At 44.3% G+C, this 24,562-nt stretch overlaps 1 protein-coding gene across 2 annotated transcripts in view; it reads right to left on the bottom strand.

Annotated features, from left to right (window-relative positions):
- The window catches only part of uggt1 (UDP-glucose glycoprotein glucosyltransferase 1), a 171,472-nt gene extending 157,914 nt beyond the window's left edge, over window positions 1-13,558 (bottom strand). For both annotated transcript variants that reach the window (XM_072255645.1, XM_072255646.1), the window contains exons 1-3: window positions 13,478-13,558; window positions 4,422-4,560; window positions 1,009-1,091 (exon numbers count right to left, since the gene is read on the bottom strand). In XM_072255645.1, the coding sequence (XP_072111746.1) occupies window positions 1,009-1,091; window positions 4,422-4,560; window positions 13,478-13,505 (250 nt within the window). In that variant the 5' untranslated portion in view covers window positions 13,506-13,558. The remainder of the gene's footprint in view (window positions 1-1,008; window positions 1,092-4,421; window positions 4,561-13,477) is intronic.
- Between the last annotated feature and the right edge of the window lie 11,004 nt (window positions 13,559-24,562).

Below are 24,562 nucleotides of genomic sequence, written 5' to 3'. Positions count from 1 at the left end.
CTTTCGCTCAATGTCAGCAGAACTAAAGAGTTGATTGTTGACTTCAAGAAGAAAAAGGAGGGTGAATATGCGCCAGAGTACATTGGGGGAATCAGCAGTGGAGAGTCAGTGGCTTTAAATTTTTGGCATTAAAATATCAGTTTACCTGTCCTGGGTCCCTAATGTCCAGCACATACACTCCGTGGCCACTTTATTAGGTACAACTCCTTGTTAATGCAAATATCTAATCAGCCAATTACATGGTAGCAACTCAATGCATAAAAGCATGCAGACATGGTCAAGAGATTCAGGTATTGTTCAGACCAAACATTGGAGTGGGGAAGAAATGTGATCAAAGTGACTTTGTCTGTGGAATGATTGTTGGTGTTTAGAGAAAGTGGTTTGAGTATCTCAGAAACTGCTGAGGTCCTGGGATTTTCACACACAAGTTTCCAATTTATGGAGAATGGTGTGAAAAACAAATGTCATCCAGTGAGCAGCAGTTCTGTGGGCAAAAATACTTTGTTAATGAGAGAGGTCAGAGGAGAATGGCCAGACTGGTTCAAGCTGACGGGATGACAACAGTAACTCAAATAACCATGTGTTACAACAGTAGCGTGCAGAAGAGCATCTCTGAATGCACAACACATAGAACCTTTAAGTGGTTGGGCTACATACAGCAGCAGAACATCGTAAGTATACACTGAGTGGACACTTTGTTAGGTACCGGAGATGCCTAATAAAGTAGCCATTAAGCATATAAATTTTGTTCACTTACTCTTACTATATAAGCATGTACTAAACAATTTGGTATACTACATAGCTACATAAAAGACAAGAGACTTCATGGCAAAGTTAAGGTGGAACACAACACCAAGATGCTATTAAATGATTAAAAAGGCTGGTGTGTTTTTTCCCACTTTCTAACCCTGAAGTTCCCTTACAGGGTTCTACATGAGATGTGAACTCATGTGAAAGGGACAGCCAATTCTATCAAATTAAATCAGTATACAATTCAGTAACTTTTACCTTCATGATCCTCTTGATGGACTTCTTGAGCAGCATCCACAAAATCCCAGAATTTAGCTTTGCTTTCTTCAGCCAAAAATTCACTGCAACAGAAACAAAAATTGTTCTACAATGTACGTAGTTTTTCAATGAAGTCATTATTGTACAGTTAAGAGTAAGTTAAATAGAAAATACAAGAAATTATCTTGCTACTTAGCTACTTTTCTATCCTTATCCAAAATTCACAACTACAACTTGCTAAAGTTAGAGCACCTCTTCTGTTCCGGTTGCTTGCACACACTTCAGACTGTGATTGAGATAATGCACCAAAATTACATCTATGCATTACTATTTATCTATTTAGATGGAAGACTCTGCACTGCTTGGCTACTTAAAAAATAACCAGCAAAGCCACAAAACAACAGATTCAAGATTGTTTAATGTCATCTCCAGTACACAAGCGTAAAGAGGAATGAAATAATTGTTACTTTGGATCTGATGCAGCTCTGAAAAAAACACAATAAGATAAAAAAACACAATAAATATTAATACATAATATAACTTATATAAATAAATTGATTGTATGCACATGAAATGACGCTAGATACAGGAGCGTTTGTACACAATGTGACTCTGACAGGAAATTACAAAGTAGTGGTAGTGGAGTGGATTAGTGGGTAGCGATGTTGATCAGCCTTACTGATTGGGGAAAGTAACTGTTTTGGAGCCTGGTGGTCCTGGCACGGATGCTACCCCATCCCCTCCCTGATGCGAGTGGGAAAAACAGTCCATGAGCAGGATGAGCAATATCCTTCATTGGCCTTTCTCTGGCACCTTTCTGTATATATGCCCTTGATGACAAGTAGGCTGGTGCTGATGATACACTGGGCGGTTTTGACGACCTGTCACGGTGCCTTCATGTTCACCGCAGTGCAGTTTCCATACCATGCAGTGTTGCAGTACATTAAGATGCTCTCTACTGTGCATCTCTTGAAGGTTGTGAGTATTGGTGTGCATAGTCCAGCTCTCTTGAGCTTCCTTAGAAAGAAGAGACATTGGTAAGCTTTCTTGATTGTGTAGGATGTGTTCTGGGACCATAAAAGGTTGTGTGAATTGAGCACTCCCAGAAGTTTGAAACTACTCATGGTTTTCACTACTGTGCCACTGATGTAAAGCAGGGTGTGAGTGGTACAAGTTCTCCTGAAGCTGATAAACATCTCCTTTCTGTTGTTAACATTGATGATTATTTGCCTGGCATCATGCCTTGAGCTCTTCCACTTCCTCTCCGTTGGCTGTCTCATCATTGTTGGTGAACCGGCGAACTTGACGTGATTACTCAGATGTTTGGCCATGCAGTAGTGGGTGAGCATAGTATACAGAAGTGGGCTCAGCACACAGCCCTGGGGGGCACCCATGTTGAGGATGATGGAGAAGGGGGAGCGGTTGTGCATTCTGACTATCTGAGGGCTGTTGGTTTGGGAGTCTAACACCCAGTTGCACACTGTCCTACTTGAACTGAGCAGTAAAAGTTTGTCTACCAAGGTCTGTGGGACAATAGTGCTGAATGCAGAACTGAAATGTCTAACATAAGTGGATACTTTAGATGTAGAACACAAAGTGCAACACCAAAATTGCAGAATAAAGAAAAAGATATCTAACAAAATTGTGAAATAAATCTTGTTCCTTGTTTATATTAATTATAGTAACTTCTGGCTCAATATCAAGATAAGTGAGACTCTGTTTCTGTGACACCAAAGAAACGAACAAATGTTGGCTAACATAGAAAATAAGTAACGGTGCGATGAAGCTCTGCAAACTGCCAAACTCCTTTTCCTTCCTCCTCAAAAATCATAGTATGGCTAGTTGTAAAACTGAATTGAAATAATATGTTGGTTAATCCTAGAACTAACTGTAGAAACTAATACCCAACCCTCCACCCCCACCCATCTACCTTCCCTTCACCTGCCAGTTTATACTCCTTCCTCTCCCTACCTTCTTATTCTGGCTTCTCTCCCCTTTCCTTTAGAAGGGAGATTGAAAATCTGGCTGAATGGTACCACAACAACAACCTCTCAATCAATGTCATCAAGAATACAGGAGGAGGAAACTGGAGGTCCATGAGCCTGTCCTCATTAGAGAATCAGAGATATTGAAGGTTAGCAACGTTAAAAACTTTGATGTTATCATTTTAGAGGATCTGGCCTGGGTCTAATATCTAAGTGCCATTACAAGGAAAGCACAGCAGCACCTCTACTTTCTTAGAAGTTTCCGAAGATTCAGCATGAAATCTAAAATTTTGATGATCTTCTATAGATGCATGGGGAAGAGTATACTGGCTGTCTGCATCACGGACTGGTATGGAAACACCAATGCTCCTTGAACAGAAAAGTCTACAAGAAGTAGTGGGTATAGCCCAGTTCATCATTGCTAAAGCCTCCCATCCACTGAGCACATCTACAAGGAGTGCTATCGCAGAAAAGCAACATCAATCATCAAGGACTCCCACTATCCAGACCATGTTTTCTTCTCACCGCTCCCAATGTAGAGGAGCCTCAAGATCCACACCACCAGGTTCAGGAACAGTTGTTACCCCTCAACTATCAGGCTCTAGAACCAAAGGGGATAACTTCACTCAATTTCACTTGCCCCATCACTGAACTGTTCCCACAATATATGGACTCACTTTGAAGGACTCTTCATCTCATACTATCTCGATATTTATTATTTATATTTACTATTTTTTTTCTTATTTGCAGTTTGTTCTCTTTTGCACATTGGCTGTTTGTCTTTTTGTGTTCAGCTTTTCATTGATTCTATTGTGTTTCTGTGAATGCTGGAATTACAGGCTTGATTGTCAGGAACCATCAATTTGTGGAACTTGTCGCTCAGGGTCTTAGACTAAAAATGTGTTTTCTTACATGACTATATTCTTTCCTTTCTCCTATTTTGAGTGTACATGTATGTTTTTGCACCTTGGCCCCCAGTCTTACTTGGCTGTATCCATGTATGGTTTGAGTGACAAATAAACTTAAATTGATTTGATTTGAGAATAGTATATGGTGACATATATGTGCTTAAATAATAAATTTACTTTGAACTGTCCTGCTCAGGTGAAGGGTCTTGGCCCAAAACATTGGTGGTTTATTCCTTTCTATAGATGCTGAGTTCCTCCAGCATTTTGCGTGTTTCTTTGGATTTCCAGCATCTGCAGAATCTCGAGTTATAGAATGAATTTGTAATTTCTATCACTAACACTCATAATTCAGATGTAACTCTTTATGAAAGCACAATCTCTTTTCTCAGCATCAAATATTCAGTGACTAGTTGCTATATCATGTTCACATTGGGAATGGTAAGAAAGCCTCATTTGGATGAAAACAAATTATACATATGAATTACCAATCCCATAGGCACTGCATAGGCAATGGAATTACCTTGCTTCCAATAACAATGGTGTAGATGGCCACTTGGTAGTCAGCGTTGTTGTCACTGCCTTCGAGTCAGCATTCACGACCAAGAAGAATGCACATACCAGAGCTACTGTTGCAAGAATCCTGGAGTTGTTGTTGTTAGCTGTATGAAGCACAAAAGATTAGAAGTTATCAGTTTCTGGTCTGCTTAAATGAATCTTCCTACCCCAATCTCATCAAATCACTGAATCATAGAAATGTGGAGCATTAAAATGGGCTCTTTTGGTGTATTTTGCCCGTGCCATCCATGATGGCAATCAACACTAATCATCTCATATCCAAATACCTGTCCAATTACCTTTTCAACACTGTTATGTAATCCATCTCCACCGCCACCTTTGGCAGTTTGTTACAGATATTTACTACACCATGTGTGTGAAACTTACACACCCCACCATTGAGCACATCTACATGAAATGCCGTCGTAGGAAAGCAGCACCCTTCATCAGAGGTGGTTAAAAAGACAGCTAAGGGGAACGCACAAGAAAATTGTTTCTAAGGGACATAGGTAATTTGTAGACTCCCTGCCCTAGGAAAAACACCCCTCATAATTTTGACATACCTCTGCCTCCTGAATTCCAGTGAGAATAAGCCCAGCCTATCCAATCTCTCCTTGTAACTACAGCCTTCATTTTAGGCAACCTACTGGTAAATCTCTTCTACATTCTTTCCATCATTACCACACCTATCCAGTAGTGTGGTGACCCAAACTAAACAGAATGCTTTTGTATGCCCATAACTTAACATCCCAACTCCTATACAGAATATCTCAGCCCATGAAGGCAAGCACATCAAATGCTCTTTTCACCGTCTATCTACCTATGTTGCCACTTTCAGGGAGCTACGGACTTGAACCTCAAGGTCCCTTTTAATATTAGCACTCCTCAGGACCCTGCCATTTTTTCTCTGTGTCATTCTAGCATTTGACTTTGATCAGAATACAGATAATTAAGCTTAATAATGTTAAGCTTGTGCACTCTAGCAGCAATCAGGTACTCGAAACATAAAGCTAATGTAGATAATGCCCGTAGAACACCAAGCAGTCAGTTAATGTCACAGCATCTTGAGGAAGCCTCCAAGAGGACCACGAACTTGCCGTGGTTTGGAGGCTTGCGTGCCTCAATGACCTGGGGAGCTATGTTGGCTGGAGTTAGGCTTTGTGTTTTGCCTCTTGGTAGGGTTGCCCATGCCAAACAGATCAAAGGATAGGTCCTCCCGATTTGGGAGTTTAGCTCAGGGCTAACAACCTTGACTGGTAAAACAAAACTGTTACGGAAACAGCAATGAAGAATCCTACTTCTGAGTGTCCAGGGACAGAGAGATAGAGGACCTTCAATGCTGCCCTAAATGCCAGCAGTGTAATGGACAAGTATATATTATATTTATCTTGAGGAATGTTAGGCATGCCTTTTGTTGAATGACAGAGCAAACTAAGAAAGTTTGTATACATCACAATGTAACAGGGAAACACATGATACACTGTTTACTGAAGCCTAATTGGATCAGTACCTAAGTTAGGAAACTGTAGATAGCACATTTCAAGAAAATAATTATTAGAGTTAAGAGACTCTAAACAATCTGCAGTAAAATTGATTCAAACTAAAATTAATAAATAAAATCAAGAATTGTTAACATCGTACATGGCTCAAATTAAATCTAATTCAAGCGTGAAATGGAATATGACCACTCTTGAGCAATGTAGACTTAATCTTAATCATTGATTCCTTAAAGCTTTCGCACTGTGCAAGTCATATTCTGATCATCTGGCACACTCAGAACTAGTAACATTTCCTGACTACTAGATGCTACACAACACATCTTAAATTTTATTTTCTTAGACTGTACACAGTACTATTCCCAGTGAACCAAGTTAGTTTAAATTGAAGATACGAAAGGAAGATAGGAAACAGAGCACTGGTGAGTTGAACAAGTGACAGAACTGGGATCACAAAGAGTCGCAAGGCAGCATGGGAACCAGTGCCCAGGTGAGTCAAAGGAAAGACCAACAATCATTATTTGATAAAACAAATGCCAATTTTTTTTGGCAGATTATCAAAGTACTCTTTACCACCCATACTGCATCCACTAGGACAGCAGTGCACAGAAGCAACAAAGCAAAAACACGCAAGTACAATTACAAAGGAAGCACAGTGATTCCTCTACTTCCTTAGGAGTTTGCAGAGATTTGGCATAACATCTAAAACTTTGACAAACTTCTATAGATGTACCCTGGAGAGATATTGACTGGCTGCATCATGGCCTAGTATGGAAACACCAATTCTCTTGAATGGAAAATCTACAAAAGATAGTGAATTTGGCTCAGTACATCACGGGTAAAGCCCACCCCATTATTGAGCATATATACATGAAATGTTGTTGTAGGAAAGCAGCACCCATCATCAGACATGGATCAAGAGGACAGCTAAGGGGAATGCACAAGAAAATTGTTTCTAAGGAACATAGACAATTTGTGATATATAAATTTGTTTGACAGTATTAATGCATATTTACTGTTATTTAAGCAGCTCAAAACAAATGTATTTCCAAACTGTTGGACTTTGGGACACAACACCTCCCTTTGCAAGTGGAATCTTGACTTACTGACCAACAGACCACAATGAATAAGGATACGCAGCAACATTTCCACCACGATTATGCTCAACATTGGTGCCCCAGAAGGCTGCATCCTCTGTCCCTCTATTGCCTTACAACTGTGCAGCCAGATTGTGCTCTAACTACATCTACAAGTTTGTCGTTGAGACCACTGTAGTTGGCTGCGTCTCAAATTCAGGAAGAAGATAGAGAGCTTAGTAACGTGATATCATGACAACAACCTTTCGCTCAAAGTCAGCAAAATAAAAGACCTCAATATTGACTTTGGGAATGGGTGTGGAGCACGTGTTCCTATTCACATCAATGGTGCTCAGGTCGAGAGGATTGGCAGCTTCAATAGCCTATACTGGCCCAATCATACAGCCAAAAAGCTCAACAATGCCTCTACTTCCTCCAGAGGCATCTTCCCGTCGGCTCTCAACAATTCATGTCAATGCACCATAGAAAGCACCGGATGTTAATAGGGCTATATTACAGAGCACCTAACAGCCCAAGGGATTTACAGGAACAAGTCTGTAGAGGGATCACAGACTATCTCAAGAAATACAAAAGGTTCAAAGATTCATTTAATGTCAGAGAATGTATACAGTATACAACCTGAAATTCATATTCTTCACAGAGATCAACAGAAGAAGAATGGATGATAGAAACACTGAAGCAACCCCACACCCTCCCCTTGTGCAAACAGCATCGAATCCAACCCGTGCCAGCAGCAGCACCATGCAAGTAGCAGCAAAAAGCCCCCCACAGTCCTTCAGCCAGAGTCAATCAAAGCTGCAGTCCACAAACCAGCACTGCTATCTCAGGCAGGCTCTCTCTCTCCATCGAGGGAGAAAGACCACTCCTGCAACAACAAGAGCAGTGACCAGCAACTCACTGTTCCAAGGTTAAAATCTTCCACATCGTTTTGTCCAAGCCCCCCGTCGTGAGGACCGACAGCCTCTCTCTCTGCATCGAGAGAGAGAGAGAGACAGACAGAGAGATCACTTGACAGCAGCCGGCAATTAGCAAACACACCACCTGCTGTCTCAGTGTTTTCTCTGGTGGTACATACTTTCAATGCATATGGCCCTGGCGGATCGTAGAGAAGCGGCTTCCAACAAGGAAGTTTGGTGTGCAGGAGTCCAGCAGCTCACAAAGAGTCAGACACGACTTAACGACTGAACAACAACACGCTTTCAGGCTTTTGTATCTTCTACCTGATGGGAGAGAGGAAGAAGAGAAAATGCCTGGGATCGTTGGCTGTTTTACTAAGGCAGTGAGAATTATAGAGGAGAGGCTGGTTCCTGGTATGTGCTGAGCGGTGTCCACAACTCTATTTTTTACAGGTATGTGCAGAACAGTCGTCATACCAAGCTATTATGCATCCAGACAAAGTGCTTTCTATGGTGCATCAATAAAAATTGGTAAGTCAACAGGACAACTGGGCTGAGAAGTGGCAGATGGAGTTCAATCCAGATAAGTGTGAAGTGGTTCATTTTGGTAGGTCAAATATGATGGAAGAATACATCATTAATGGCAAGACTCTTGGCAGTGCGGAGGATCAGAGGTATCTTGGGGTCCGAGTCCATAGGACACTCAAAGCTGCTGTGCAGGTTGACTCTGTGGTTAAGAAGGTATACGGTGCATTGTCCTTCATCAATGTGGGATTGAGTTTAAGAGCCGAGAGGTAATGTTGCAGCTATATAGGACCCTGGTCAGACCCCACTTGGAGTACTGTGCTCAATTCTGGTCGCCTCATTACAGGAAGGATGTGGAAACCATAGAAAGGGTGCAGGGGAGATTTACAAGGATGTTGCCTGGATTGGGGAGCATGCCTTGGGAGAATAGGTTGAGTGAACTCAGCCTTTTCTCCTTGGAGCGATGGAGGATGAGAGGTGACCTGATAGTGGTATACAAGATAATGAGAGGCATTGATCGTGTGGATAGTCAGAGGCTTATTCTCAGGGCTGAAATGGCTAGCACGAGAGGGCATAGTTTTAAGGTGCTTGGAAGTAGGTACAAAGGAGATGTCGGGTAGGTTTTTTTTACGCAGAGAGTGGTGCGTGCGTGGAATGGGCTGCCGGCAGTGGTGGTGAAGGCAGAAACAATAGGGTCTTTTAAGACACTCCTGGATGGATACATAGAGCTTAGAAAAATAGAGGGCTATGAGTAAGCCTAGGTAGTTCTAAGGTAAGGACATGCTCTGCACATCTTTGTGGGCTGAAGGGCCTGTATTGTGCTTTAGGTTTTCTGTGTTTCTATGCCAAATTTACTTAGCCTCCTGAGGAAGTAGAGGTGTTGATTAGCTTTCTTGGCCATGACATAATATGATAAAGCAGAAGCTACTGAAGCTCTCAACTGAAGTCAATGACCAGGTCTTTTCAGTCGTTGGCAATGAGGGAAAGGTTGTCTTCTCCCTGTACTCCACTCATCATCGGCAATGCAGCTCACCACAGTGAGGCTGTCTGCACACCTGAGCATGGATTTAGAGCTGGAGCAGAATCCAGCCACAGTCATGAGTGTACAGGGGGGAGAGTAGGGATTGAGCATGCAACCGAGTGGAGCACCAGTGTTTAAAATAACTGTGGCAGCGGTGTTGAAGTCAAGGATCTAGTTGCAGGGTAAGGCATTAACTCTCAAGTTCCAAAAGTTTAGCAATCGGTTTTCTTAGAATAATATTAAGGGAAGAAATGTAGTCAGTTAACAAACTTGAGTGTTGGTCCATGCTTTGGATGCAAGCTCATCAACATGGTTACAGCTACAAACACGTGGTACAATTTAACTAATAATGGCAAAGGACCACGAGCTTGTCAGGAGTCAGAGAACATTTCGGGAGAGCAGTATCATGTGCTTTACTGAGATGTGACTGCACGAGGACATACCCGATCAAAGGGTTTCCATAGAGGGCTTCCAGACCGTTCAAGCTGACCGGAATTGCACTGAGAGCAGTAAGCGCAAAGGAGGGGGGGGCTGGCGGTTCTGGTAATTAACAGATGGTGCAATTCTGGGCATATTACGATCAAGGAACGTGTCTGTAGCCCGGATATTGAACTTTTTGCTGGTGGACTCCGGACATATTATTTGCCAAGGGAAATCTCGCATGCAATTGTGGTTGTTGTGTGCATCCCTCCCTCTGCCAACCCGACGTCGGCGTGTAACATCATTTACACCGTCATAACCAGATTACAAACCCAGCACCCGACTGCCCTCATTACCATCTCGGGTGACTTCAACCAGGTTACCATGGCTAGAACACTGACCAACTTCACGCAGTATGTGAGCTGTACAACCAAAGGGGAGAGGACTCTGGATTTGATGTATGCTAACGTTAAGGATGCATACAGCTCCTCTCCCCTCCCCCCACTGGGAAGGTCAGATCACAACCTGGTGCATCTAAAACCTTGCTACGTGCCTCTGGTGAAGAGTAAACCTGCAACCTCAAGGACAGTGAGAAAATGGTCGGAGGAGGCTTATGAGGCACTCCAGGGTTGTTTTGAGGTGACAGACTGGCAGGCACTCTGTGAGCCACATGGAGAGGATATTAATGGGCTCACAGAATGCATCACTGATTACATCAACTTCTGTGTGGACTGCAATGTTCCGACAAGAACTGTCCTTTGTTATTCAAATAACAAGCCATGGGTGACAAAGGACATTAAGGACATCCCGAACGCTAAAAAGAGGGCATTTAGAGATGGAAATAGGGAGGAGCTGAGGGCAATACAGAGGAACCTGAAAGCCGGGATCAGGGAGGCTAAAGACAGGTACAGGAGGAGGTTTGAGTGGAAACTCCAGCAGAACAACATGAGAGAGGTCTGGAGGGGGATGAGGACCATCACTGGGTTCCAGCAAACTAGCAACAGAGGAGTTGAAGGCAGTGTGGACAGGGCCAACGAACTTAACCTGTTCTTTAACAGATTTGACATTGTGACCCCTGCCCATCCCCCACATGAGCCATCTGTTGTCGGCCCCCAACCAACACATATTCCACTCTCCCCTCCCACCCTTCCTCACAGTTCCCCACCTTGTTCTCATGACTATACCCCTCCCCCACACGAAACCAGCACGGTGGGCTTCACGGCTGAACAGGTGAGAAGACGGCTGAAACATCTCAACCCAAGTAAGGCTGCAGGACCGGATGGTGTCAGTACCAGGGTGCTCAAAGCCTGTGACCCTCAGTTATGTAGAGTACTTTGCCATGTATTCAACCTGAGCCTGAGGCTCTGGAGGGTTCCTGTACTGCCAAAGACGCCGTGTCCCAGCAGCCTCAATGACTACAGACCAGTGGCATTGACCTCCCACATCATGAAGACCCTGGAGAGACTTGTTCTGGAGCTGCTCCGGCCTATGGTCAGGACACACTTGGATCCCCTCCAGTTCGCCTACCAGCCCCGACTAGGAGTTGAGGATGCCATCGTCTACCTGCTGAACCGTGTCCATGCCCACCTGGACAAGCCAGCGAGCACTGTGAGGGTCATGTTTTTTGACTTCTCCAGTGCGTTCAACACCATCCGCCCTGCTCTGCTGGGGGAGAAGCTGACAGCGATGCAGGTGGATACTTCCCTGGTATCATGGATTCTTGATTACCTGACTGGCAGACCACAGTACGTGTGCTTGCAACACTGTGTGTCCGACAGAGTGACCAGCAGCACTGGGGCTCCACAGGGGACTGTCTTGTCTCCCTTTCTCTTCACCATTTACACCTCAGACTTCAACTACTGCACAGAGTCTTGTCATCTTCAGAAGTTTTCTGATGACTCTGCCATAGTTGGATGCATCAGCAAGGGAGATGAGGTTGAGTACAGGGCTACGGTAGGAAACTTTGTCACATGGTGTGAGCAGAATTATCTGCAGCTTAATGTGAAAAAGACTAAGGAGCTGGTGGTAGACCTGAAGAGAGCTAAGGTACCGGTGACCCCTGTTTCCATCCAGAGGGTCAGTGTGGACATGGTGGAGGATTACAAATACCTGGGGATACAAATTGACAATAAACTGGACTGGTCAAAGAACACTGAGGCTGTCTACAAGAAGGGTCAGAGCCGTCTCTATCTTCTGAGGAGTCTGAGGTCCTTTAACATCTGCCGGACGATGCTGAGGATGTTCTACGAGTCTGTGGTGGCCAGTGCTATCATGTTTGCTGTTGTGTGCTGGGGCAGCAGGCTGAGGGTAGCAGACACCAACAGAATCAACAAACTCATTCCTAAGGCCAGTGATGTTGTGGGGATGGAACTGGACTCTCTCACTGTGGTGTCTGAAAAGAGGATGCTGTCTAAGTTGCATGCCATCTTGGTCAATGTCTCCCATCCACTACATAATGTACTGGGTGGGCACAGGAATACATTCAGCCAGAGACTCATTCCTCCAAGATGCAGCACAGAGCGTCATAGGAAGTCATTCCTGCCTATGGCCATCAAACTTTACAACTCCTCCCTTGGAGGGTCAGACACCCTGAGCCAATAGGCTGGTCCTGGACTTATTTCATAATTTACTGGCATAATTTACATATTACTATTTAACTATTTATGGTTCTATTACTATTTATTATTTATGGTGCAACTGTAACGAAAACCAATTTCCCCCAGGATCAATAAAGTATGACTATGAGTGTTGTGTACGCACAGCCCTGTACCATGGTTGAGTGATGAAGAAGGAAACATGACAAGGGACTGTGAGTGTTGTCATATAAACAAAAACTTCTTTCAATTCATGTAGAAAGTAACAGCGCTGCATTTGCAGTAATGGGCACCAAATAAGTTGGTAGTGAAAGCAAAGGGGGTATGTGTCAGTACTGCAAGCATCATGGTTTGGGTACTGGCATGGACTCTTCTGCTTGGGATTCCAGTACGCACATTATCTTAATGGGGTGCCAATACAGATAGTGCACCAACAACCCATGCGGGCGCAGATCCCAAGGCAAACACTAGGCATTTCCTCTCACACCCGGCGTTCACCGGCTGCTCCAATCACCACCCTCAGCGTGTCACCACCACCATCGCGCTCCCGGACTCAGACACGCCCCTCTGCCACTGATTGGCTTAAACCCAACAATCTAAGGAAGTGAGCTCCCCGATTGGTTAGATCCACTGCCAATCACTGCCACCTGGAAAGTTGCTCCTTTCTCTACTCCACCACCCCCCCCCCCAACCCCGAACCCCGGACAGGCAGACAGAGCGCGTACACAATCTACCGATAAAATATCACCGTCTGGCGCCTCAGCGCTACTGACAGGTGCGGCTGCGGTTAACAATCAGCAGGCGCACGGTAGTCTCAGGATACGGAAGCACAGATCAAGCAGTAATGCGATCAGGGGCTCCGGTCACCTGCCTACCACGGCGGGATAGCACCGCCATCCACTCGCCCACAGGCTACCGCAGCCCTGGCCGTCGAACTGTGGGAGCCACCTCTCCCCCGCTCCCTTTACTCACCAGAGCCGGCGAGCCAGAGCGCCGCCATCTTGGGTGTCCACTGCGACCCGCCCAGGACCCCGGGGGTTCACGTACTCATCCCCGATCAAATAGCAAACAATCGGCTTATCATCCTGGCAAAGACCCGGCAGTTACAGAAAGGTCATTGTCATTTCTTCTACTATTTATAGTTAACAATTTGTGATTAAAATGATTCAACTTCCAGGCGACTACATAGGACAACTACTATTCGAAAGACCTTGGGAGTGTATCGCTCGCTCCCTATTGGGCTCCCGGCCAATTGCATCGGGGGAGGGGCGTGGCCACGGAAAAATGCTGCAGATGCTGGAAACGTGAAGTAAAACAAAACATTCAGCAGACCAGGCAAAGTTAAGAGTTAATGTTCATGTCAAACACCAGAATCAGTTTAATATCACCAGTACATGTGAAAATTGTTAACGTAGCAGCAGCAGTACAATGCAATTCACAATAAATATAGACCAAAATTACAGAGGTTATGTATGTATGTTGAATAGTTAAATTTAAAATAATACAAACACACATAATAAAAATGTGAGGGTTCATGGGTTCAACATCCTTTTAGAAATCATATGGCAGAGGGGAAGAAGCTGTTCCTGAATCACAGAGTGGGCCTTCGGACTTCTGTACCTCCTTCTCAACGGTAAGAATGAGAAGAGGGCATGTCCTGGGTGATGGGGGTCCTTATTAATGGATGCTGCCTTTCTGAGGCACCGCTCCTTGAAGATGTCTTGGATATTACAGTGGTCGGTACCCATGATGGAGCTGACTAACCTTACAAGTTTCTGTAGCTTCTATCGGTCCTGTGCAGTAGCACCCCCCCACACACACACACACCCAAGCAGTGATGCAGCCTGTCAGAATGCTCTCCACAGTACATCTGCTTTTAGTAGTGTAATTGGTGGAAATGTACATAATTCACAACCACCGAAATTGAGTTGGGGTTCACTTTAAGAGGCTGGTCTAACGTGATGATGTAAAATTCAAATCAAGTTTAATTGACATTCAAACCACACTGCCAAATGAGACTGCATTCCTCTGGGGCCAAGGTACAAAAATATTCACACACATTTAATATAGCAGGAAAGGGGGAAAAAAGAACATAGTCACATAAGAAAACACATTTCTTCATGTAAGAAATTATGTGAAGTTCTGGTACTGCACTTCATGTTCGGTTTTTGGAGTACAATAACTGAGTAGTTATGGTTTTTTTTAAACATAAAACTTATCACATTGTTTTATTTGCAAAAGCCTACATTGGTGACCCCAATGCTCAAGGACGATTCTGGAGTTATTGAACATGTCGGCCACTGCAATGGCTTTAAAACTGCCAGAGTTTTGACATGATTTTTACATCATCATATCAGACCAGTAAAATGCCATTGTTGGGTTTGTACAGGCCGAGGCCCAATTCACGCTGAGAGAAATCACCACTGACGACAATATTATTTTATGTGGCAGTGTCGCTCAGCAGCTCCATGGCTGCGAGGGAGATGGGTCTGCTTGAACACTCGCATGAACATGATCAAAACCGATTGCTGAAAACCATCGGAGTCTGAGCGCACTGAACGGTTCCTGTGCTTGCCCGGCCACGGTGATGCTAAGCCGTTGGAGATAATGGACCATGTGCTGTCTCTCCTGGGAAATCACCATCCTTGTTTTGTTTTTGAAGCACTTTTTATGCAGCCAATGTCTGATCATGTTTGCATAGCCCTCATAATGTACCCGTGAAGGACTCTCGGGAGCTTGCCAAAATGGCTGATAGTCTACACTCAGCCAAGCAGAGATGCATCATTCCTCCTCCTTTCCCTGTCTCAATAAGCCTGGCCAGCAATGGCCCCAACATACACACATGAAACAGACTATGCTGGGTCTGTGTTTTTACTACACTCTCTTTGGTATGAGCTCTATGAAATGCCAACCGCCTTGCAGCTTCAAAAGTGCCAACGCATCAGGACATCAGCGGTCTGTGAACACCCTGGGTGCTCAATACGGAATGCTTTTGAGACGACACTTCCTGTGTGACACAGGTGCTCAAGTGAGTGTGCCGCCAGCATCACTATTGGTGAGAAGGCAAAGAGTGACAAAACCTCGCTGGAGGCCACCAACGGCAGCAGGATCCAGACTTACAAGACATGACGGGTGACACTCTGCTTCAGTGGGTGACGTTACATGTGGGACTTTGTCCTGACTAAAGTGGCTAGACCTCTGCTCAGTGCAGATTTCCTGTGTGCCCAAGGACCGTTAGTCGATTTTAACAACTGCCGGCTTGTGAATGTCAAGGACTTTGGGTTGTGACCCTGCTCCCCCTGTCAGCTCCCCACAGTGACTCTGTCGAATGTGTGCATCACCACGTGTGAGTTTACTCAGCTGCCGGGCGAGTTCCCAGACCTCAGCAAGCCCACGTTCTCCAGTACAGTCACAAAACATGGGGTCGAGCACCACATTCCCACAACTGGCCCGCTGGTATGTAGACTGGACCCAGAAAAGCTGGCAACTGCTGAGGCTAAGTTTGCCAACGTGGTAAGAATTGGCATTGTGCACCGGTTGAATAACCCCTGGGCTTCACCCCATGTGGTCCCTAAGTCCAATGGTGGTTGCCGCTCATGTGGCGACTACTGACGCCTTAACGAGGCCACCACCTCTGATCGTTACCCGGTCCCATATGTCCAATAACACTTGGCCTCTTTGAGTTTCTGCACATGCGTTTGGGCTGAAAAATGCAGCAGACTTTCCAATGGCTGTTGGACTCTGTATTAAATGACTTAAGTTACCTTTCTGTTTACCTGGATGACATACTTGTTGCCACTGCATCTAAATCTGAACACGTCTCTCATCTCCGCACACTTTTTCAGTGCTTAAGCCAACACGGGTTGATTATTAACCCTGCTAAATGCCAGTTTGGGTTGCCAACCATTGACTTTCTCTGCAGAAGGTGAGAAACCCCTCCCACCTAAAGTTAGATGGTAAGAGTGGGCTCCCTCACCTCTGCCCCTCTGACCTTCAACACAGGTGCCCCTCAGGGCTGTGTCCTAAGCCCCCTCCTTTACTCTCTGTATACCCATGACTGTCGCCACCCACAGCTCCAATCTGCTAATTAAATTTGCTGACGACACTACACTGATTGGCCTAATCTCAATCTAATAATGAGGCAGCCTACAGAGAGGAAGTCACCACCCTGACACAATGGTGTCAAGAAAACAACCTCTCCCTCAATGTTGCAAAAACAAAGGAGCTGGTTGTGGACTATAGGAGGAATAGAGACAGGCCAACCCCTATAGACATCAATGGATCTGGGGTTGAGAGGGTGAACAGCTTTAGGTTCCTCTGCATAAACATCACGAAGAATCTCACGTGGTCTGTGCATACTGGTTGTGTGGTGAAAAAGGCACAACAGCGCCCCCTTCACCTCAGACGGTTGAAGAAGTTTGGTATGGCCCTGCAAATTCTAAGAACTTTCTTTAGAGACACAGCTGACAGCATCCTGACTGGCTGCATCACTGCCTAGTATGGGAACTGTACTTTCCTCAGCTGCAGGACCCTGCAGAGAGTGGTGAGGACGGTCCAGTGGATCTGTAGATGTGAACTTCCTACTATTCAGGACATTTACAAAGACAGGTGTGAGAAAAGGGCCTAAGGATCATTGGAGGCATGAGTCACCACAACCACAAACTGTTCCAGCTGCTACCATCTGGGAAACGGTACCACAGCATAAGAGCCAGGACCAACAGGCTCCGGGACAGCTTCTTCCACCAGGCCATCAAACTGATGAACTCACGCTGATTTGAGTGTACTCTATATTACATTGACTGTTCTATTTATTATAAATTATTAATGGATTTGTGGCTAAATTTGCCGATGATACAAAGATATGTAGAGGAACGGGTAGTGTTGAGGAAACAGAGAGCCTGCAGAGAGACTTAGATAGTTTAGGGGAATGAGCAAAGAAATAGCAAATGAAATACAATGTTGGAAAGTGTGTGGTCATGCACTTTGGCAGAAGAAATAAATGGGCAGACTATTATTTAGATGGGGAGACAATTCAAAATGCAGAGATGCAAAGGGACTTGGGAGTCCTTGTGCAAGATACCCTAAAGGTTAACCTCCAGGTTGAGTCAGTTGTGAAGAAGGCGAATGCAATGTTGGCATTCATTTCTAGAGGTATAGAATATAAGAGTAGGGACGTGATGTTGAGGCTCTAGAAGGCACTCGTGAGATTACACTTGGAGTATTGTGTGCAGTTTTGGGCTCCTTATTTCTGAAAGGATATACTGACATTGGAGAGGGTTCAGGGAAGATTCACGAGAATGATTCCAGGAATGAAAGGGTTACCATATGAGGAACGTCTGGCATCTCTTGGACTGTATTCCCTGGAGTTCAGGAGGATGAGGGGGGATCTCATAGAAACATTCAGAATGTTAAAAGGCCTGAACAGATTAGATATGGCAAAGTTATTTCCCATGGTAGGGGATTCTAGGACAAGAGGGCATTAATTCAGGATTGAAGTATGTCCTTTTAGAACTGAGATGCGTAGAAATTACTTTAGTCAGAGGGTGGTAAATCTGTGGAATTTCTTGCCATGAGCGACTATGGAGGCCAAGTCATTGGGTGTATTTAAGGCAGAGATAGATAGGTTCTTGATTAGCCAGGGCATCAAAGGGTATGGGGTGAAAGCAGGGGAGTGGGGACGAATGGAAGAATTGGATCAGCCCATGTTTGGATGGTGGAACAGACTCGATGGGCCAAATAGCCTACTTCTGCTCCTATATCTTATGGTCTTATGGTCTTACCATAAATTACTATGATTGCACATGCACATTTAGACAGAGACATATCGTAAAGCTTTTTACTCCTTACGTATGTGAAGGATGTAAGAAATAAAGTTAATTCAATTCAATTCATTGGCACATTTTGAGGTCCCTGAGCGACAGTTTGATCATGTCACTGTGTTCCTTGTTGGTCCTCTTCCCCTGCACTGCCCCCCGCCCCCCCCACGGTTTCATGCACCAGCTTACCATGGTGCACTGTACAACCAGCTGGCCAGAGGTTGTCCCCCTAGCATTGATGATGGCCACAGACGTGGCTCAGGCATTCACCTGACTTGGGTTGCTTGGTTTGGCACCCCATCTTATATTTCTTCTGACCTCAGCAAATGAAGCAGTCTATATTGAGGCAATATCTCAGTCCACCAATGGAAATATTAGTAAGTTAATGTTTTATGTCAAAGAGTCTTCATCAAACCAAACTGAATTCAAAAGTGGCTTGGTGATAGGACGCAAAAGATGATGGTGGCAGGTTGGTTTTGCCATTGGAAGTCTGTGACCAGTGGTGTACAACATGGATCAGATTTGGGACCATTACTGTCATATGCATTTTTGACTTAGATATGAATACAGGAGATTTGGTTAATAAGTTTGTGGATGACACAAAAATAGGTGGATTCTTGATTTCAAGGAGGGCAGTAGATTACAGGAAAGTAGTGATCAGTTGGAAGAAATGACATTAGACCTCACAGCTCACTCTCACATTCATTGCTCATTCATCACCTCCCCGTACTCCACATGTTTACCACTCATTGTGATGCACCTATTTATTGTCACCTGCAGAGAATGGTTTCATCTTTTGGCTGAATGTTGGAGTGCACTGACTTGAATCTTTACTCTTTATTAGACAAAAGAGCTGAACAAACAAGGGAGGAGAGGGCTAGAGGTAGGCTGCAACAAATAATGCACCTAAATGATACAGATGAAGAGATGAGTTATATCCACAGGCCTCTTTGTAGAAACTAAAATTCACATGGAAAGCTGGTGGCATATATGTAATATTTCTAATAGACGTGTCATAATATTATTCAGTAATGGAATTTTGAGAGGACTGATTTAGACCAATATCAAGTTTATGACTTTACAATAACTAACTCACATCCCTGACTTTGTCTTCAGATACACTGCAAGCCTTTCACCACATGCAAGAGGAAGATCTCTCCCTCAGGGCATCAGATTCCTCTCAGCACATACTTCCATGAGCCATATATCGTACACCAGTGTAAATAAAAACACTTGGACAGTTGGTTGTGCTTTAACCACATGGAAACCAGTTGCAGGGACAGCTGTGAAGTGTCCGCTCCAGAGGCATAAACACGGCTAAGCTTTGCTCAGATGAACACTGATTCTGAAACCTGGGACTACCATTGCCAAGGGGAATTCTGGAATATGTCAGTCACTTAGACAAGGACTGAAGATATGACATGCAGTACTGGGAAGAATCCAGGAGTCCTGCTCTATTGCTGGAGGTCTGATGATGGAAGGAATTGATATAATGCAGCATACGGAAACAAAGGTTTTTTTCTATGGAACTACGTACAAGTGTGAAATGAGCATTACTATGCAGAAGCCTGCAATCTTAGCAGAATCCCATCGTAATAGTCTCAGTAATCTCCAGTTAGACATGTTGTAGGAGTGGTGTGGCACTGATACAGGGGAGGGATTCATGGAAGTGGGAAATCCAGTCAAATCAGTCTGACCTCTTGCGTCTCTTACTAGCTCTTCTTTCGGTTAGTCCTGACGAAGGGTCTCAGCCCGAAACGTCGACTGTACCTCTTCCTAGAGATGCTGCCTGGCCTGCTGCGTTCACCAGCAACTTTGATGTGTGTTGCTTGACTTCTTGCATGTTGTCTCTCCTCTCCCGTAGCATATACTCTGCAGATTGCAGGAGTTAGGATCATCTGCAAGAGCCATCACCATGCATTGCATTTCTGAATCCAACCCTTTGTGTAGTGAAACACTGAGTGGAGGAACACTCCACTCAGATACTTCAACAGCACACCTCTCCATCCCCTACCTCGACCCAGTCTTCAGCCAACTTGCTAACCATTTTCTTTTAACATTAAGCCCTGAATCTTCACAATTATGAGCTCGACTCTGTTATGTTTCATACAAAACTCAGTTGAAAGCCTTTTTGAAAACTTAGACACAGCATATTGCAGGAGTTTAATTTAAAATTCAATTTCTTCAAAGAACTTGAAGAATTTGGTCTCTTCTGACCTCTTTTTACTGGGTAATATTACTGTGGAGATAAATTGCTGCATTCAGTCATGAAAATATATCCTATTAATCGCACTTAAAAGGCCAAACTGGAACAAAGGAATCAAGCTGTTCCTTGGAAAATCAAGGGAGATATGAATGAATTGCATTCCTAATTGAAATTTACTTTGCAGAACCTATTGCTTCTATTCATGCACAACTGATAGTTTGTGTTTAATTCTGATTTGAGCAATTAGATTTATACAAAACTTAGCAATGATGGATGAATAAGCATAAGATACAGATATCTGTTGAGTTTTGATACCTAAACATACAAAAAACATAGACAATTTAACCAGATGGGATTTTTGTAGTTTGTTTCATGGTCTGATAAATCCTAGTACTTAATTATTGCCTTTGTTCTTGCTTGAGAGAAAGAGAATTACTGTGCCAATCAAATGTGGCAGATTGGAACACCTTCTGAACATTGACACCCACTGACTCCGGGTCTGGTGAGCAGATTCTAAACGCCTGCAGTAATCCATTCTTTAATATATTCACAGAACGTAAATATATATAGTCGGGCCAGCATTAATTGATAACCATGAATTAATTACTTTTAATTTACCTTCTTGAACTACTAAATTAGTCGGCCAAGTAAAGAAACCTCTATAATGGACAACAGCAATTTAAGATCCAGCAAATGTGAGGAAACATTGATATACTTCCAAATCAGAACAGTATGTGATTTGGAGGTGGTAGCTTTTCTGTGAACCTCATAAACACGAGAATGTCTATAGATGCTGGAAATCCAAAGCAACAAATACAAAATGCTGGAGGAACTCATAAAGCCAGGCAGCACTTATGGAAATGAATAACCGGTTGATGTTTTGGGCTGACACCCTTCTTCAGGGCTGAAAAGGAAGGGGGACGACGGCAGAATAAAAAGATGGAGGGAGGGGAAGGAGGATAGCTAGAAGGTCATTGGTGAAGCCAGGTGGATGGGAAAGATAAGGGTTGGAAGGAAGGAATCTGATAGGAGAAAGGGAAGGAGGAGGGGACCCATGGGGAGGTGACAAGCCAGCGAGAAGAGGTAAGGGGCCAGAGTGGAGAATAGAAGAAGAGGGAGAGGGATTTTTTTTTAACTGGAGGAGAAATCGATATTCATGCCATCAGGTTGAGGCTACCCAGACGGAATATAAGGTGTTGCTCCTCCAACCTGGGGGTGGCCTTATCTTGGCACAAGAGGAGGCCATGGGTCAACATGTCAGAATGGGAATGGAGATCAGAATTAAAATGTTTCTCCACCAGGAAGGTCGGCTTTTGACGTCAGGTTAATGATCTATAATCAGCCCTGTTGATCCAAATACTCATATTTCCTATCCCTTAGAATACCTTCCAATAAGTTACGTACGATTGATGCCAGACTCTCTAGCCTATAAATTCCCATTTTAGTCTTAGAGCCTTTCTTAAACAATGGAATGACATTAGCTATCCTCCAGTCCTCCAGCATCTCACCCATGGCTAAGAATGTTTTACATATCTCTGCCATGCCCCATGCAACTTCTGCACTATGCTCCCACAAAGTCCAAAGGGACACCTCATCAGGCCCTGGGGATTTATCCATCCTAATTCACCTCAAGTTAGCAAGCACTTCCTATTCCTTGATATGAATACACTCTACGTTGAATGTAAGGTTGTTGTCGCAACACTACTCAACCAGCTGATCTGTCTGTCTCACTCCTGTACGTCCCCTTATCACCACCCGAGGGTCTGTGTCATCAGCAAATTTATAGATGCTGTTAGAGCTGTGCTTTGCCTCGCAATCAAGGATGTAAAGAGCAGCAGTGGGATAACTATGCATTCCTGAGGTGCTCCAGAGTTCATCGTCAGTGAGGAGATCTTATTTCCGATCCGCTCCAACTGTGTTCTCCCGCTGAGGAAATCAAGGGTTCATTTGCAGAGGGATGTACAGAGACCCAGGTTTTGAAGCTTGTTGACTAGTACTGAAGGTGTTGAAAACTGAGCAGTAATCAAAAAACAGCAGTTTGATGTAGGTATTGCAGTTGCTGGCCCCACCAGGGAACTGGGTGTATTATAGATGCTGATAACTGTATCTTAATTTGAATTTAGAAACTGTACCATATCCCTTATCCTTTGTATGTTTTTCTAATGGATGAGTAAAGCTTTGTGCATTTCTGAAAAGAAAGGCTGAGTGGAGAGCCAGTGAGATTGCATCCTACTGTAGAGATAGGCAAACTGCAGTGGGTCCAGGTCCTTGTTTGGACGGGTGTTTATTCTAGCCATGACCGCACTTCATCACAGTAGATGTGAATGCAACTGTACAATAGTCATTGAGGCAGCACATCCTGCTCTTCTTGAGCACTGGTATGATTGTTGCCCTTTTGAGGCAGGTGGGAACCTCTGACTGCAACAGTAAGACATTGAAGATGTCCTTGAACACTCCCACCAGTTCATTGGCGCAGGTTTTCGGTGCCCTACCAGGTACATCATTGGGGCCTAATGCCTTGCCAGGGTTAACCCTCTAGAAAGATTTTCTGATGTCAGCCCCTCAGACAGAGATCACAGGATCACCAGAGGCTACAGGGATTAAGAAAGGAGTCATTTATTCTTCCTTTCAAAATGTGCCTAAAAGTTATTTGCTCACCTGGGGGTGAAACATCACAGTCATTTCTGATGTTAGGTTTCACCTCTTAGGAAGTAATGTCCTGCAAACCCTGCTAGAGCTGCTGTGCACCCAATTCCATCTCAAACTGAAATCCAAATTGCTTTTCCCCAGCAAAGAAAACTTTCCCACAAAGATATTGGTCCCCTTCCAGTTCAAGTGCAAACCATTCTGTTTGTACAGGTCCCATTCACCTTGTAAGAGAACTAAATTATCCAAATATCTGAAACCCTCCCTCCAGTACTACCTGCTTAGCCACATGTTAAATATTTCTATATTCCTATTTCTTACCTCATGGCTTGGGTATCAATCCTAAGATCACTCCCCGGTTGCCTTGTCTTTTAACTTAGCACCTAACTCCCTGAACTCACTTTGCAGGACCTTGTCTACCTTCCTGCCTATGTCATTGGTATCAATATGGACCACAATTTCTGGCTGCTCTCCCTGCCTCTACACCCTCCCCCCATAAGAACGCTGTGGACTCAACTCAATTTGGGACAGCTCTGACTTGGCAACTGGGAGGCAACATTCTATCAACAGAATTTCCTGTTGGTTCCCTAACCAGTGAATCCACTATCACAAACAAGAGAAAATCTGCAGATGCTGGAAATCCAAACAACACACACAAAATGCTAGAGGAACTCAGAACGCCAGGCGGCATTTATGGAAAATAAAATACAGTCGCCGTTTCGATTCTCATCCCAAAATGTCGACTGTACTTTTTTTCCATTGATGCTGCCTGACCTGCTGAGTTCCTCCAGCACTTTATGCGTGTTGCTTGAATCCACTATTACTACTGCACTCCCCTTTTCCTCCTTTCCTTCTGAACCACAGACCCAGTCCCAGTTCCAGAGTCCTGGCTGCTATGACTATCCCTTGGTAGCTTGTCCCTCTCCCCCCCAAACAGTATCAAAAGCAGTATATTTGTTATTGAGGGGAACAACCACACAGGACTCTGTACTGCCTGCCTATTTCCCTTCCCTCTCCTAATAGTTACCCAGCTACTTGCCTCCTGTAACCTTGGAGTGACTGCCTCCCTGCAACTAAACCCTTGTTCTCCCAAGTGATCCGGAGGTCATCCAGACTGTTGGCTCTTGCCTCTTCTAGCCGAAAGCTTTGGCTCAAGGGACTTTGGCGAGAAGAGCTCCGGTGAGATTCTGGTGAGTTCCTTTACATTCTTTATTATTGCACAGGTAGAGCAGTAAGGATGGCAATCAGGGCAGTGGTTTGCTCCTCCTGTATAACGTGGGATGTCAAGGAGTCGTCCAGTGTCACTGACGACTATGCCTGCAAGAACTGCATCTGGCTACAGTTCCTTACAGACTACATTAAGGAACTGAAGCAGGAGCTGGAACTTTG

This window comes from Mobula birostris, chromosome 4 (assembly GCF_030028105.1).
Source record: "Mobula birostris isolate sMobBir1 chromosome 4, sMobBir1.hap1, whole genome shotgun sequence".
Taxonomy (NCBI): Eukaryota; Metazoa; Chordata; class Chondrichthyes; order Myliobatiformes; family Myliobatidae; genus Mobula; species Mobula birostris.
Note: the sequence above shows the minus strand (reverse complement) of the source record. Positions and strands in the feature narration are given on the sequence as shown.